The 16,015-nt window shown below is 47.1% G+C and overlaps 1 protein-coding gene across 12 annotated transcripts in view; it reads left to right on the forward strand.

The window, feature by feature from the left end:
- MTCL1 (microtubule crosslinking factor 1) overlaps positions 1 to 16,015 on the forward strand; it is a 130,194-nt gene that overhangs the window by 65,655 nt on the left and 48,524 nt on the right. For 7 of the 12 annotated variants that reach the window (XR_005791743.1, XM_040479381.1, XM_040479387.1 and 4 more), the window contains exons 4-6: positions 8,817 to 8,876; positions 10,053 to 10,130; positions 14,148 to 15,485. Coding sequence is in view for 11 of the 12 variants with exons in the window: in XM_040479381.1 (XP_040335315.1) it covers positions 8,817 to 8,876; positions 10,053 to 10,130; positions 14,148 to 15,485 (1,476 nt within the window). In the remaining variant the exon portion in view is untranslated. The remainder of the gene's footprint in view (positions 1 to 8,816; positions 8,877 to 10,052; positions 10,131 to 14,147; positions 15,486 to 16,015) is intronic. The other 5 variants (XM_040479384.1, XM_040479390.1, XM_040479391.1 and 2 more) reach the window with 2 other exon arrangements.

Here is a 16,015-nt window from a genome sequence, read left to right on the forward strand (position 1 = left end):
TTGGCATTTTATGAAACATTTCTCACGTCATGAAAAATTTTTAGTGACCATAAATTTTCATGGCTAGCCAATATCATATTAACTTGTTTTCAGTGAAATTGGAAATTTATGCACAGAATGTTTTTTTCTTTCCAACACTACGAAAATTTTCAAACATACAGTAAAGCTTCAACAATTTTATAGTGAACGCCTGTATACTCACCATGTAAATTCTGTATTAACATTTTACTATATTTGATTTATCCTATATCTGTTTACCCATCGATTTAATCTGTTAACCCCTCTTATTTTTTTTTTTTTTTTTTTACATTTTGGAAATGGAGGCACCAATTCACTTTCCTTAAATGTACATTGTTAACTAGAACTTAATTTTTACTTATACTTTGCAGTAATTTATGTGTATTGAAATGCACAGATCTTAAGTTTATAATCACTGAGTTTTGACAAATGTGTGCCTAAATTTTAATAGTATAATCGCACACTTTATTATTAGAACAATACTCAGAGTCCATTTAGAAGATCCAAAGGGTTTTATGGCTGATGATTAGGAAATAGTATCACAAGTAACTCAGAACTTTATTCATGTGCTCTTTTGTTTGAAAGGTAAAGTCCTAAATATTTTCTTATGTTACATGCTCCTGAAAAAAAATGAGTGATTAATTTTCTCCAAAAAGGGGCAACATTATCATTTATTTGTATATATGTATTTATTTTTTGGCCTTTTTTATTAAGTAAGCTCTATGAAAGCTTTATGAGCCTCAGTGTGGGGCTCACACTTAGGACCCCAAGATCAAGAGTCACATGCTCTACAGGCCAAACCAGCCAGGCACCCTGGCTTTGTTTTGTTTTTCAAAGTACTTCTCACTTTTTTGTATTCTTTTGTTAAACTGGGAAATAATTTGCCTCTCTCAGTGGACTAAGTATATTTTTTCCAGACCAGTGGGAGCCAGGAACAGATTAGTATTTATTTATTTATTTATTTTTAATAAAAAAAAAAAAAAAAAAATTTTAACATTTATTTATTTTTGAGACAGAGAGAGACAGAGCATGAATGGGAGAGGGTCACAGAGAGAGGGAGACACAGAATCCGAAACAGGCTCCAGGCTCTGAGCAGTCAGCACAGAGCCTGACGCGGGGCTCGAACTCACGGACCGCGAGATCGTGACCTGAGCTGAAGTCGGACGCTTAACCGACTGAGCCACCCAGGCGCCCCCAGATTAGTATTTATAAGACACAAACCTTATCTTCGGTTCTGATTGGCAAACAACATACATTTTTATAGATTTTCAACTGTTAGGAGTGCCCAAGAGCCACTTATTTGTCACCTACTAAGTGAGTTGGTAGAAGCTTCTGAAATGTAGACTCCAATTCGGTATTTCATGTCCTGTTTGGTTGTGTTGCTGAGTGCCTGGGTGTACGTGCACACTGTAAGTCAGGATTTCTATAATATGGAGGAAGGATACTTTATTTCTTGTGCAGGCATCAATCTTGGTCTTACGCTGGCCATGATTTTCCATTTTTCGGTTTACATGTTAATGATAATGTACACTGTTGCATTATCTTCTTCCCTTTTTATTTTGTGGTGTTTGGCTGAGACTACTGTGTTGTATGTTTTAGCCACAATTTTCCAATTACCAGGACTCAAGATAAATGTCTCTGAGGTTTAAAATGCATCGTATTTGCAAAGCAAATGCATGTCACGTGTCCCAAACGTGCAACAGCAGCAGCCTGTCATTTGTGTTGCCACATTCTCTTCCCAGGAGAAAGTGCGTTTGGTAGCCTGGGTGTGCGGGCGGTCTCTGTCCCTCCCAGGTGGGCCTCGTAGCCTGGACGGTGTGGCCTGCGGCTGGGCTGTTGTCCCCTTGGCCTTCCTCCTCTTCCCCTTGGGTGCGGGGATCCCAACCAGCTCTGACTTTAATGGCTGGATTTCTCTTCGGCCAAAGCATCTCAATATATTTTCCTCTTCTCCTCATTTACTTTGTGGTATTTTGTCCTCTGATAATAGTTTCTGCCTTTTCCATATAAGGACCCGTGCCGTCTGCAGCCTCAGATCCTCAGAAATTACCAGTGCCAACACATATTTCATGGCCATGAAGTACCTCGTGAGCATAGCAATTTGCAACCATTCCGGTAATAGTTCTTTGTGCTCTTTTGCTAAAAAGGGAGAGACTCTTTGTGCGAGAAGAGTCAGCAGTTTGGGGCTCAAAAATCTCAAGAAAACAGAAAGGAAAGTAGCACAAATTGGGAGATTGAACTGTCAGAGGCCCAGAAGGCAGCTCCTAGGGTCTCAGTGCTGTGACTGTGAGCGAGGCGGGTGGACTCAGGGCCAGGTTGGAGCCCCATCTCTGAGTTTGGGGCACCTTGAAACGTCACCTAACTTCTGACTGTGTTTTCTCATCTGTTAATCAGTGATAACCGTGTATCCTCTCAAGGCTTTCGTGAGGATGAGCTTACATCAGATGCTGAAAGAAAGACTTTAGCATTGCCTTTGACATGAGCATATGCCTAACAAACGGTAATTGTTAACATCACCATTATTCTTCCAAAGAGAGCCAAGGAGGAGGGGTTTCCTTCCAGTTGTGGCCAAGGGGGGTGTGAAGGCAGGGGAGCTGTGTTTCCAGGGCCCTGCCGTGTAAGGGTGGTGCCACAGACTTTGGCTGAGTACTGTGGTTCCATGGTGTGACAGGAGCCAGTCTCCCTGAGGTGGGAGTCGCGGGGTGGGGGGCCGTCTAAGGGGCAAGTGGAGAGTAGGAAAAGTAAAAAAGTATCCACCAGCGCGGACCTGGTGCTTCTGGCCAAAGGAGAAGCTAGTAACTCATCTTTCCCATCTCCTAACACTTAAATGAGGACTTTAATGTGGGTGAAAGAATCCTGGTAACTTCCTCCTGAAAAGAAATAAGGTGTATGCATCTTCATTTTCTTATTCTGATTTTTTAAAAATTTTTTTTAACGTTTATTTATTTTCGAGACAGAGACAGACAGAGCATGAACGGGGGAGGGGCAGAGAGAGAGGGAGACACAGAATCTGAAACAGGCTCCAGGCTCTGAGCTGTCAGCACAGAGCCCGACGCGGGGCTCGAACTCACGGACAGCGAGATCGTGACCCGAGCCGAAGTCGGACGCCCAACCGACTGAGCCACCCAGGCGCCCCATCTTATTCTGATTTTAAAACCATGTGTGCTGTAAATCAGCCCAAAAAACCCAGACAACTTTCTAAATAATGAAGGATCTGTAAGAATTCTGGAAGTCGGCTGCCTTCATCTGTCCCCTCTTTCCCATCCTCGGTCAAAATTCACAGCATCCGAATTTTTGTCTCCTTTTGTTACCAATCTAAACTTTGAGCCCAAAGTCTGTCTCTGAAACATTTTAGCAATTGAGAGCTTGTTCTTTTTTTCCAAAATTGCCTGGAAGAAACTGGCTAACTTAAAATAGGAAGCATTAAGCAGTTGCCTAACTTCGTATTTTATTTAATCATTTTCAATACTCAGCAAATGCATCAGGCTTAGATGGATTTCAATTTGGAGTTAGAAACTCAGATTTTTTTTCCTTTTCAGTAGGAATTGAGAGTTGATTTGCTGGCAGTTGGCCAGACTAAAAAGAAAGAGTAGAATGAATCAGCAGGCCAGTCCCCCATTCTGGGCTCAGTTTATTTGATGGGCAACATTTTCCTCTTTTCCTTATGGTTTCTTGGAAGAGATTGTCCACTGGATCTCTGAGTCATCTAGAGGAATGCACTGGCCATGAATAATGTCCACAGATATCATTCTGTACCTAGGGTCTCTTGGCCAATATACAAAGCACTTAGCTCTCAGCCCTGATTGAGACTCACAGCAGTGAGCCCAGGAGGACCCTGTACCCCAGGCCGGGGGCCTGGTGACTGCATGACAGCTTGTGAGGGAGCCATATGCCAGTAACCTGCAGAGCAATGGGGTGCCTGACCAGTTCCCTGACTCCTCAGGAGGTTTCCTGGTCTTTTTAGCCAATGTACATACAGGTTATACACGCGCGCGCGCGTGTGTGTGTGTATGTTATACCTGAAACATCAGGCTAATAAAAAAAAATGTCAGCATACAAAAAGAGATCCAGGAAGCTGGCAAATAACGTCTGATGAGGCACCACTGTAATCCTACATAGGAGATCGGTGACAGCCTCTTTTCTCTGACCTCTTTAATAATTTCCTGGGTTTTTCTTGTTAATTATGAAGGAAATAATACTCACCATAAGTAATTTGGAGACTATAAAAAGCCACAAGAAAAGAAAATTAGTATCCCTCAGAATTCTGTCACCTGATGATGAATGCTGTTAACATGAGATATATGCTTCTCCGGTCTGCTTTTCTAACATACATATGTAATACATACGTATATTTATATTTTATTAGATGTAAATTGAAATCACAAAATACATGCTGTTTGTAACCTGCATTTTTTCTTTTAATGCATCGTGTTTCCTCTTTTTCTTCAAAAACATCATTTTAATACCCTCCGCAGCATTCATTTGCTGTTTTCAAAGGTAGTGCGATAAGCATTCTTACCCATAAAACTTCCCACGTATCTCTGCATGTTTCCTTAGACCAATTTCCTTAGAAATTGTTTTGTTCTTGTTTACTTTCTTATCGTCTGACTCCTCACACTCTCATGTAAGCTCCTTAAAAAACAAACACTTGTGGGGCACCTGGGTGGCTCAGTCGGTTACGCGTCCAACTCTTGATTTAGGCTCAGGTCATGATCTCATGGTTTGTGGGTTCAAGCCCTGTGTCAGGCTCTGCACTGTTTGTGCAGAGCCTGCTTGGGATTCTCTCTCTCTCTGCTCCTCCCTCGAGCTCTCTCCCTGTCTCTCTCCCTCTCTCAAAATAAATAAACTTAAGGAAAAAAAAAAAAAGTCTTGTTACCCTGCTGCCCAGACAAGGCAACATAGTAGGTACTGGATTCATGCTGGGTGAGTGAGGGACTTAGTCATCAGGACTTCGTCACTTAGTCACTTTCAGAGGTGGAATCCCTGGGTCACAGTGTGTCCCTTTACCAGGCTGAGTTGCCCACCTGACATGCTGGGGAGTCCCCACTCTCACTGATCTGGATGAAGTGCCTTCCTCTGTGGACCCTTGCTAACACTGGGGGGTCATACGTCTTTTGGTCTGTAAGCCTTTACGTGAAAAAAATGGTACTTTATTTCAATTGCTAGTAATCATGTGTTTGTTGGCCACTTATTTTTTAATTAAAGTGGTTTTCCATTCTTACAAAATATTGTCTTTTGTCTGCCTTGTGCTAGAAACATCTTTTTTCCCCCATTTTGCCACTTGCTTTTTAATACTGTAAATGGTTTCTTTTGATACATAAACATTTTATATCTTACCAATCCACTCAGTCTTTCCCTTGGATGTTTTGGCTTTTGTGTATAAAGGATATACACCCAAAACAAACAGAAATTCATCTCTTTTCTTCCTAGTTCCTTTATGAATTTGTACATCTAGATATTTAACTCATCTGGAATTTTTTTTGATACATGGTGTTGATTTTTCCCCCTGTGTTAGCCAGTTGTTTCTCCAACATATACTAAATAGCCTGTTCTTTCTCCCACTTTTAAAATGCTACCCGTATCTGGGCGCCTGGGTGGTTCAGTCGGTTGAGCGGTTGAGCATCCGACTTTGGCTCAGGTCACGATCACACGGTTCATGGGCTCAAGGCCCGCGTGGGGCTCTGTGCTGACAGCTCACAGCCTGGAGCCTGCTTCGGGTTCTGTGTCTCCCTCTCCCTCTGCTCCTCCCCCACTTGTGCCCTGTCTCTCTCTCAAAAGATAAAATAAACATTAATAAAATGCTACTTGTATCAACTTTCAAAATCTCATATACTCTCAACTTTATTTCTGAGCTGTTTTGCTCTGAGCTGTTTTGTTTTGTTCATCTGACTTTTGTTACCAGCTCCAAACCGTTATATTGTATTTCTACATCTGAGGGTGCAAACTTACTGTCATTATTCTTCCTTTTCAGTGTTCTTGGCTGTTTTTACCAATGTATTTTTCTAGGTCAGAGGTCAACACACTCTCTGAAAAGGGCCAGATAGTAAATGTTGCAGGTTCTGCAAGCCATATGGTTTGTCACTGCTACTCAGCTCTGCTTTTGTAGCGCAAAGCAGGAGAAGAGGTAATAAACAAGGCTGTGCTCCAGTGAAACTCATTTACAGAACACACTGTGGGTTGATTTATCCCGAGGGCTTTAGATTGCCAACCCCTGTTCTAGATGAATTTTTGAGTCATTTTGTCAAGTCTTTTCCCACTCTTACCTCCTTCACGTATACACAGTAGTGTGTGTGTGTGTGTGTGTGTGTGTGTGTGTGTGTGTGTGAATATGTGTGTGTGTGCATATGCGTGTGTATATACACACACTCATACTTTTTGTGTATATTTGTTTCTATATTATATTTTTATACACATTGCAGTAAATATATGGAAAGAGAGGAATTTGGTTAAAATGCCATCGTACTAAACAATGATGTGGGAGAAATGTGACATCTCTATAAAATAGGGTCTTCTCATCAGCATCAAGCATTCCTTTACATCTGTCACCAAAATTGTATGGTTTCTTTCATCTAGGTCCTGCCAATTTCTGGTTAATTTTAATCTTTGCATTGTTTTTCATTGTAGTTCTCCCTTTAACTGGGATCTGTGTTGGGGATCCCATGGCCCCCCATCTGTTCCACGATTCTCTAGAAGGATCACGGGACTCGGGTAGTTGTACTCAGGGCTCAGCGAGGGGAAAGACCCATCAGGCTGGTGGCAGGAATCTGTGTCCAGACTCCCCACTGGCTGCCTCCCAGCGGGAGGGCTCACACAGAAGGTGCTCCTTCCTCCCCCACCGAAATGCAACACCAAAATTATTCTGTCTCCACTTCTAGCTTTCATCTCACCTCCAGATACTTTCCTTTCATTGTGCGCAGAATGTGCTTTGCACTCATAGGGAGAAGGTGATGTGGTACAGGGTGACTCGAAGAGCCACGGGCTCACTGAGCTGACCTCGGTCCTGGAATTAGATCCCAGAAATTGAAGCCTTGGGAATGGTTTCTCTCCCTGCTTCTTTATTGGAACTCTCCTCTGTAGTAAATCGCCAGAAGTGTTCATCTCACTCAGCTCATTCAAATCAAAGAAACTCTTCACTTCAGCATGAAGAATCTTGGAAAGCCTACATACTATGGGTGGTAAATCTCAAGCCCTAAGACGGGCTTCACATAACCTGTTGGAGAAAGCTGGTTCTCTTTGTAGTTTGACCCTGCTTTTACCAAAAAGGCTAAAGGAAGTAAAGCTGCTTCTGCAGCTGGGATTTAGAAATAAGCTTCCACACATCCGCCTTGGTTGACCAGGGAGTGCCCACACTCCCTGCTGATTCTGTAACTTTCTCACCCTTCTCTCAATTACCTTCCCCCCCCCCCCCCCTTTAGGGCTCGGGCCTCCCGCCTCCTAAGAGGCTAAGGGGCTGGAATTTTAATTGTTTGATAAATTTCATCCAGTGAAGGGCACTGCCTGGCCATCTGTGAGTGAGGGCACTTTGAATGCAAACAGAACTGAGTTCATTACCGTAGGTCTGACTGTGATGTAAGTGACTCGTGTGAGAGCCTCCTTCCTAGGCTATTTTGGCAGATGGGTTGCAGCAAAGGAATGAAGCAAAGAGGCTCTGAGCACCCTTGAGATGAACTCCCAGATGATCCAAGCATCCAGGTCCACGCCTCAAGGAGGGAAGGGAGACTCCTTCCCAGTCGCAGGCTTACCAGGGTCTGAGTGAAAGCCCCCAAGTCTTTAGCTTTCCAAACTGCCTTCTCCTGGCTTGTCTCAGGATTCCGTTAATCTTTTCAGGTTTCACATCCCTCTGTCTCCCCCTAGGATGTTTCTGGCTCTTCCCGCCAGTCCTTGCGGTATTCATACTTTATTTTAGCATACTTTATTTTAGTATTTCAGACACATATCTTGCCGAAAGCAGGCATAGGTGTACTGCATTGTATGTGAAACTAGGCAGGGACCCAGCCCACTGAAGGACACGGCCAAGGCCACTTCACATGAATAAGTTATGGCCTTACAAGACCTTAAAGATGTAGGGTTAGTCATGAATTGGAGGGGGCTGTGGCTGAAGACTGTTGCATCCTAGATTAGGTGTTCTCCATAAACCTGCACCACCCTTCTCTTCCTTCCTACCACTTTGTTATCTGGCCATTTACCCTTAGGCACTCAGGAAACAGCGTTTAACTTTGATATTAGCCCCAACAAAGCCTAATTAGGAAGGCAGGGCAGCTCCAGAAATACCATGTGTCTATTTCCCAAACCACCTACCTCTCTCCTCATTTCTCCCCACTGTTACAAATCGTCCAAACCACCCTTCCTTTTCATTAAACTGAATAATTGAAGAATATTCCAAACACAATCATTAGGGTTCAGAGACCTTGCCAGGCTTCTTCTACAGCATTTAAACAGTGACTGAGGGGCGCCTGGGTGGATCCGTCGGTTAAGCCTCCGACTTCGGCTCAGGTCATGAGTTCACTGTGAGTTCGAGCCCCACGCAGGGCTCTGTGCTGTCAGCTCAGAGCCTGGAGCCTGCTTCGGATTCTGTCTCCCTCTCTCTTTGCCCCTCCCCTGCTTGCACTCTCTCTCAAAAATAAATAAAGATTTAAAAAACAAATAAATAAACATTGACTCTGAATGGTTCCTTGATTCCCATGGGAAAAAAAGGACCTCCATCCATTGTGTGTGTCCCCTACCAGTGGGGACGGCGTGTGCCTAGTCCAGCTCCTGCACGTGACCTCCCCGTAACAGAATGTCCCTTGGATCTATTTCAGAGTTCCCTGAAAAGAAGAGGCAGCCGGGAAACGTACAAAGAAAAGAAAACCTTGAACCAGGTAAGCAGAAGTATCATTCTAATGTCACACCTCCTCGAGGGGCTGTCACCTCATTTTGAATGGTCTCAAAAGCGTGAGAACATTGCCTTTAAAATATTCAAAGAAACGTTACCTGCCAACAAATTTGGACTTGCTCAAAACCTCCATGGGGTGAAAATGTTCTTTCTAAACCACCAACTCCTCCTTTTTTGTTTCTCACACTGATAAGCTGGTGACTTCTTCAAGAAAGACAAGAACAGACTGGTTCTGTGCAAAACATAATTTTGTGTAATTCAGGGCTCTCTGGCAGCATCCACAACTGGTAAAACGTATTTTGGCCGTCAGTCATTCACACAGTAAAATAGGTCAGCTAGTGAGGTGTTGGCTCGTTCATTCATAAGGCATTGTTTTGAACATTGGCTTTTTTGTTTGTTGTTGTTGTTTAACGGGTAAGCTGAACAGTATCTTAAACTGTCCTTACTGAAAGTGAGATGTTCTCGCCAGAAGATGGTAAAAACGTAGCCCTTTCTTTGTACACGGTTTGTGTCCTGCAGAATTCTCTGAGCGGTTCTCAACACAGGCTTTACTGGATTCCTCCCTTCTTTTTTTGAAAAAAAGAAATGCCTCTAGTATGAGGTGTTGGAGAGAACAAAGGCATTCGTGGGGCATCAGCTCCCTGAGTGATCGGAGCAAGTAGTAATTAGAGAGACTCAAGAAGTCCGGGTAACTGAGAGCTCCGTTGACCTGCCCCGTGAACTCCACTCTTGATTCCCTTTGGTTTTGCCATTATCCAAACTCACTGATGCCCAGAATGTCCTTCACAGAGGACTGGGCCGTGTGAACAGCAGGAATGCCAGAGATTAACCTTTCTCTCCTGCCCTCTCTCCTCCCCTGACCTCACTTCGGCATCCACTAGTAACAGGGAAAGTAAAATCTGCAGTCCCTGTGCTGGGTGCTTGGAGTGTCCCGGGCCTTGAGTGTGCTTCAGCTCCCTGGCTCTTGAGCAGGGAAGATCTCCCTTCAAAGGGTAACAGCTTCCCTGCTACGAAACATAGCACTGCCTTCACCTGTGGGTAACCCAGGCTGTGAATGGCCGTCACTGCCTCTCAGGAGTGTCTGAGAAATATTCCGGGCACCGGGAATGCGTTACGTTCCCCCTCCGCCCGCGGTACCATTGAGAAAGGAGTTTCTGTCCAGCAGAGCGGTGGAACCGAGCGCCTTGGAAACTGCAGGTCTGCAGCCAAAACTCAAAGGAAACCGGCACCCCGGCGCAAGGTAGGAACGTGAGTAGTCAGCGCTTGGGGTGCTGGCTAGACGTCAGACTTGCAAGCCAAAGAATATATACCCAGAGCGATATATTTTTGTTGCTTGACAAGGCCTTTCCAGCTGCTGCTGCTGCTGGTGGTGGTGGTGGTCCCGTGTGTGTCTTCCCCTCCGTCCCGTGCTTGCCTTCTCTGCCTGCCACAGGACCTGTGTCGTGTGGAAAGCGTGACTGGACCTTCTGCTCTCATACTGCGTTCCTGGAGCTATCTGATGGTCTCTTGAAACCAGAGCTTGATACCCTTCAGCTTAGGATTCAGCCTAGACCCCTCCCCGAGAATGCTGGCAGGCAGAGTCTTAGAAAGTGTATGGTTACGAGATAAGATGGGGGGACCCAGCCTCCTGCTGCTCTAGCTGAGGCTGTGATTCCCCATCTTATGAGAAGGAGTGGCTCCGTGTCCCCAGAAGAGGTGAAGCCCAGCTCCCTGCTCCCCCCTCCCCCGCTCAATGGGAACCAGCAGGCGCAGCGCCTAGCTCCAGCTGCCTGGACCCGAGGGAGCAAGTCTGACCCTTTTGCTAAATACACACACTCCCTTGGCTTCAGAGATTGTCTTTCTTTGGAAAACTGCTTTGGCATCGGTCGCAGGCCTGGTAGTGCATGGGCGTTGGGTAGAAATGGCAGCATGCTTTAATCGTGTTAGAATTCCTGGGGTGTGTGTGTCTGTGTGTGTGTGTGTCTGTGTGTGTGTGTGTGTCTGTGTGTGTGTAGTTTCTGTCTTTAAGGAACAAGAAGATTTTTTTTGGATACTTTATCAATCAGGTAATCTACCAATCAGACCCTCCTTAGGGTATGTCATAGAATCTTCGTCTTTAACTGACTGGGGTCTAGGTTCAAGAAAAAGGAGGGGAATGGTTTTGGTTTCAGTCAGATTTGTGGGTCATGGTGGGCAGGGGAAAGGGGGTGTGAGGTTTAAGGTTTCCAGAAATCGAGGTGATGTGAAGGCTCTTTGGGACTTTCTACACTAAGCATTTAGAGTTGAGCATTTCCGAACCCTTGGGGAAGACCCGGGTTGCGTGCGCCTCTCAGAGATCTTACCCCTTTCCTCAGTTTCTCGGTTCAACTTTTGGGGGAAGACCCTCAGGGAAGATCACGTGAGACTTTCAGATTTTGGTCTGAGACAAAAACTTCCTGAGCTGTGCAGGTCACCTTGCCCCTTATCCCCACGTTTCAGGCCTGGCCTCCACCGTACCGAGGCCTCACCAGCTGCAGGTTTCCACAGAAGTGGCGTCAGGGCATGGGTCACAGCAGGGGGTCTTGCCCCTCCTTGGGTCTGCCCAGGCTCAAGGTGGGCAGATGGTGGGGTTCCCTTGAGGCTGGTGACACTCTGTTCCATGATATCAGCTGCCGCTTTCAGGCACAAAAGGTGAATTTCTCTGGTTCAAGGTGGAGATGGGATCATTTAAGGGCAAAGGACACACACTGGCTACCAAGTTAATGCTGGGGCTGAGGGCACTGCGATGCCTTCCTATCCTAGGCTTTCACTCCCAAACTAAACCATTTACAAAGCGTTGACCATCTGTCTCCACTGGTATGTGCGTTTGCGTATTAAAACTCCATTCCTTCAATGTGAACAGCAGAGACCTCTCTGTGTATTTGGATGCATAGATTTCTTGCAAATCTATGTTTATCAAATAATTGAAAGGGTGCTTTTGATCTGCTTTCAAAAGTTTTAAGAAGCTGGGGTCATTTAAAAGTAACATGCCCATTTCTGGTGCAGAGTAGATTCTCAACGTTCACTGAAAGAATGAATGAATCCACAAATAAGCATGCTTTTAATCCTTAGTATTAGAATTAAAAACAATGTCTTTTACAGCCTATGTGTTCTATGCAGGCCCTTTAAAATAGATCTCTTGTTACCCCAGCAGTGATGATAATCCATTTTGCTCAGTATGAGTGGGCAGACAGCTTTATTACCAGTTGGTCACAAAAACCCTTTTTATGTCTGCTTGACCAAAACCAAACCAAATCCTTAGTGTATTGGGTTCTTAGAGCACAAATACCGTACTCTCCTGTCAGTGACATTTGTATTATTCTCCTAATGCACAAAGAAGACAAAAGCCAGAGTTACTGACCCCTTTCTCCAATATTAATTACTCTTCAGACAAAGAGGAAAGGTAATTTCAGGGTGCTACTGTGGAGACTTACCATGTACAATTTGTGCAGTACGTTATCCCGTTTGACCTTCACAATGACCTTGTCATTGAGTGAGGATCTTGCTTTAGGCATAAGGAGACAGATTCACCAGGGCTCTGTGATCAGCCCACGGTGTCATGGACAGAAGGGGCAGAAGTGGAACCCACTTCTGGCAGGACTGATTTACCCTTTGCTCAAAGGGTGGCAGTGAGAGCCTGTCCCTCCAAAGGCACCCAGGGAGCACCAGGGCCTGCTCTCCATATGGCACTGGCTCACAGATTGGCCTTAGATTTTTCCTGAGTCTTCCCTGTCGCATCAGGGTTTTTTTTTTTTCCTTCCATGATCTTGGGGTGCAGGAGGAGGGATCTAGGCAGGGTAAAAGGAAGACAGGAGGCACCAATGTGGCTATTTCTGTATCTTACTGCCCAAGGGTGAGCGTGTGGCAAGAACATGGCAGAGAAGGAGTGTGAAAGCTGCATCTAACTCCACTAGACGATTTGAGCACAAAACAATGATCTAAAAGTTCGTTCTCCCCAAGAGGGTTGACGTATTCTAGAGATTGGTTTGATGACTCTCCCTCCCCTGGGGCGGATGGAGTATGGCTACCATGGACCATGTTGTTGAGACTCTCAGGGTGATGGGGAAGCCTTTGCTGAAGTCTTTGCCCCCACGGCAGTCTTTTGAAACTTCTGGTAGCCAAACGGGAATGATTCATGAAATTGGTCATTTTTCCCATTCGCTGGACGTGCCTAGTAAAACATTTGTGCGGGCCTGTATCAGAGCTCATGTAGTTCTGAGGCATTGAGATCTGCATTGAGAAGGCACAATCAACTTTCCAAATGGTTCAAAACGTGCCTTCTGGACCTCAACCACACAGTGAGGGCTTTCAGCAGCAGAGAGTCTGCTTCAGGGACCCTCCAGAATCTTCTACCAGTGAGAACCACTTCTCCAGTTTTGGAACACTTAACTCCACCCTTGGGTTTCTGAGTTTAATTTCCTGCTGTGTTACAGCAAGTGAAAGGAGCGGAACAGAACAAAAGTTCTGACGTTGCCCTTGCCTGGTGAAAGGTTGTGAGTAACCCAGGTGTTAGGTCTGCAGCCACAATTCATCCTAACCACGTGGTACTTGCTCCACACCTCGACTTCCAAAACCTCCTCCTGCCTATCATCCTGTGTTGTCATCCTTCTGTCATCCTTGTGATATGGTGGGGGTGGGGAGACAAGGGTAGGAGTAGAGCTGAATTGCCACGTCTCAGGGTCTCAGCAAATCCATAGAATGCAGGGCTCTGACTAGGACCTCTCTGTCCTGGTAATACCTGTGGATTGCTGGCCACTGTAGATGAGGGAGGTCCACACTGTGGAGGAAGTGAGTGGCAACACGTGGAAGTAGCTACCGAAGCCTGTCTGCTACACCGGGCTTAGTGAGGGGTTCTGGCCTCTCTCACCGGTGCTCGCGATTAGTCGGATTGGACCCACAAAATAAGGACGAACCTTTGTGCTGCTAACAGACACTGGGTTTCATTCCGTTTTCTGCCCTCTTCACTCATCACCTGTGTGATGGATTCCATGTGCATGTTTCCCCCCAAATGAATCGTTTGGTTTCTTTGGTTTCTGTGAGAAAGCAACAGACCGAAGGCCTTTGCGGTGTCCCCTACGTGAAGGCCTGGGCTCACCTCGGCTTTGTCGGCTCCTTCTACCTGTAACTCGACGCACTGACAGAAAGATGGTTGTTTTGTGTTTGTGTGCGCGTCGGGGGCGAGGTGCAAGGGAAATCATCAAAAACACGAACATTTGGTATTTTCAAATAACCCTTCTCTCGGGCTGTTCTCTCCTGGCAGGATGACAGTGCCGATTTGAAGTGCCAGCTTCAGTTTGCCAAAGAGGAAGGCTCCCTGATGCGTAAAAAGATGGCCAAGCTGGGGAGGGAGAAGGACGAGCTGGAACAGGAGCTCCAGAAGTACAAGGCCGTCTACGGTGACGTGGACAGCCCTCTCCCCACGGGGGAAGCGGGCGGGCCGCCCAGCACCAGGGAGGCCGAGCTGAAGCTGCGACTCAAGTTGGTTGAGGAAGAAGCCAACATCTTAGGCCGCAAGATCGTGGAGCTGGAGGTGGAGAACCGAGGCCTCAAAGCAGAAATGGAGGACCTGCGGGTCCAGTATGAGCGAGAGGGTGCGGGCCGGGACCACGCCCCAAGCATTCCTACCTCACCCTTCGGCGACTCCCTGGAGTCCTCGACGGAGCTCCGCAGGCACCTGCAGTTTGTGCAGGAGGAAGCGGAGCTGCTCCGGAGGTCCATATCTGAGATCGAAGACCACAACCGGCAGCTGACCCATGAGCTGAGCAAGGTCAAGTTTGAGCCCCGGCCGGAGCCCGGGTGGCTGGCGGACGGCACGGGCAAGGGCGTGGGCAGCGGGGCACCTCTGCAGGAGGAGCTGAAGTCAGCCCGGCTGCAGATCAACGAGCTGAGCGGGAAGGTGCTGAAACTGCAGTATGAGAACCGGGTGCTCCTGTCCAACGTGCAGCGCTACGACCTGGCCGCCCACCTGGGCCTGCGTGCCCCAAGCCCCCGGGACAGTGACGCGGACAGCGACCAGGGCAAGAAGGAGAGCGACGGGGAGGAAGGCCGCCAGCCCCAGCCCAAACGGGAAGGCCCTATCGGCGGCGAGAGCGACTCAGAGGACATGTGCGAGAAGACGTCGGGCTTTGGCAGCGGGAAGCCGTCAGAGGCGAGCGATCCGTGTCCAGCCGAGCTCCTGAGGGCCAGGGAGGACACCGAGTGCCTGGCGAGCATAAAGCACGAGGCTGAGCGCCTCGAGCGGACCGTGGAGCGCCTCATCACAGACACCGCCGGCTTCGGGGACGACGTGGGGCCGCAGGGCGGTGGCGAGGCCTCGCCGGGGTCTGGCGTCCAGGGGGCAGGGGAGACGGGCGAGGGGGGCAGGAAGGAGCCCCCGCTGCTGGGGACCATCAACTCGAGGATGAAGGCTTTCAGGAAGGAGCTGCAGGCCTTCCTGGAGCAGGTGAACCGGATCGGGGACGGCCTGAGGGAGCGCCTGGAGGGCCTGTCCCCCCTGCCCCACCTCACGGAGTCTTCCAGCTTTCTCTCCACTGTGACCTCTGTATCCCGGGACTCCCCCGTCGGGAACCTGGGCAAGGAGCTGGTCCCGGACCTGCAGGTAAGGGGGCTCCTGGCTCTGCCTCCCTGCTCCGTTTTGCTCTTCCTCCTTCTCGCTGGCATTGCTGCACTTGAACTCATTCTGCTCACGGCTGCTTGGTTATGATTTCAAACCTGCATTGTACTAAAGCCTCAAGTGTCAACCAAATCCTTTCTATTGGCTGGGTTTCTTTTCTTTTTTTTTTTTTTTTTTTTTTTTTTTTTTAGTTTTCTTTGATTTCCTTGTTTCTTTTTCCTTTTTCCGCTCTTTTTTTTTTTTCTTTTTTAAACTGCGCCGCTGCTCTTGGCTTAGAGGCCCTCCCTCATGACACAAGGCTCACCCCAATGGAAGCGATAGGGATCGACGCAGTCCGTCCTTTCTCCTTTTTTTTTGGTGTCTCAAACGACCGGCTGTCCCGATGAAGAAGCAGAGGAGTTTAAAAACAAAGTACAAACTCATTTCACAGTCAGGATACTTAGCAGACTCGCTCAGGAGCGTTTGCATCCCTGCTTGGGTTGATTGCTGGAGGGACACAGTACAGTTCTGCAAAG

The sequence above is a fragment of the Herpailurus yagouaroundi genome, unplaced genomic scaffold, assembly GCF_014898765.1.
Source record: "Herpailurus yagouaroundi ecotype Mexico unplaced genomic scaffold, PumYag 142, whole genome shotgun sequence".
NCBI lineage: Eukaryota > Metazoa > Chordata > Mammalia > Carnivora > Felidae > Herpailurus > Herpailurus yagouaroundi.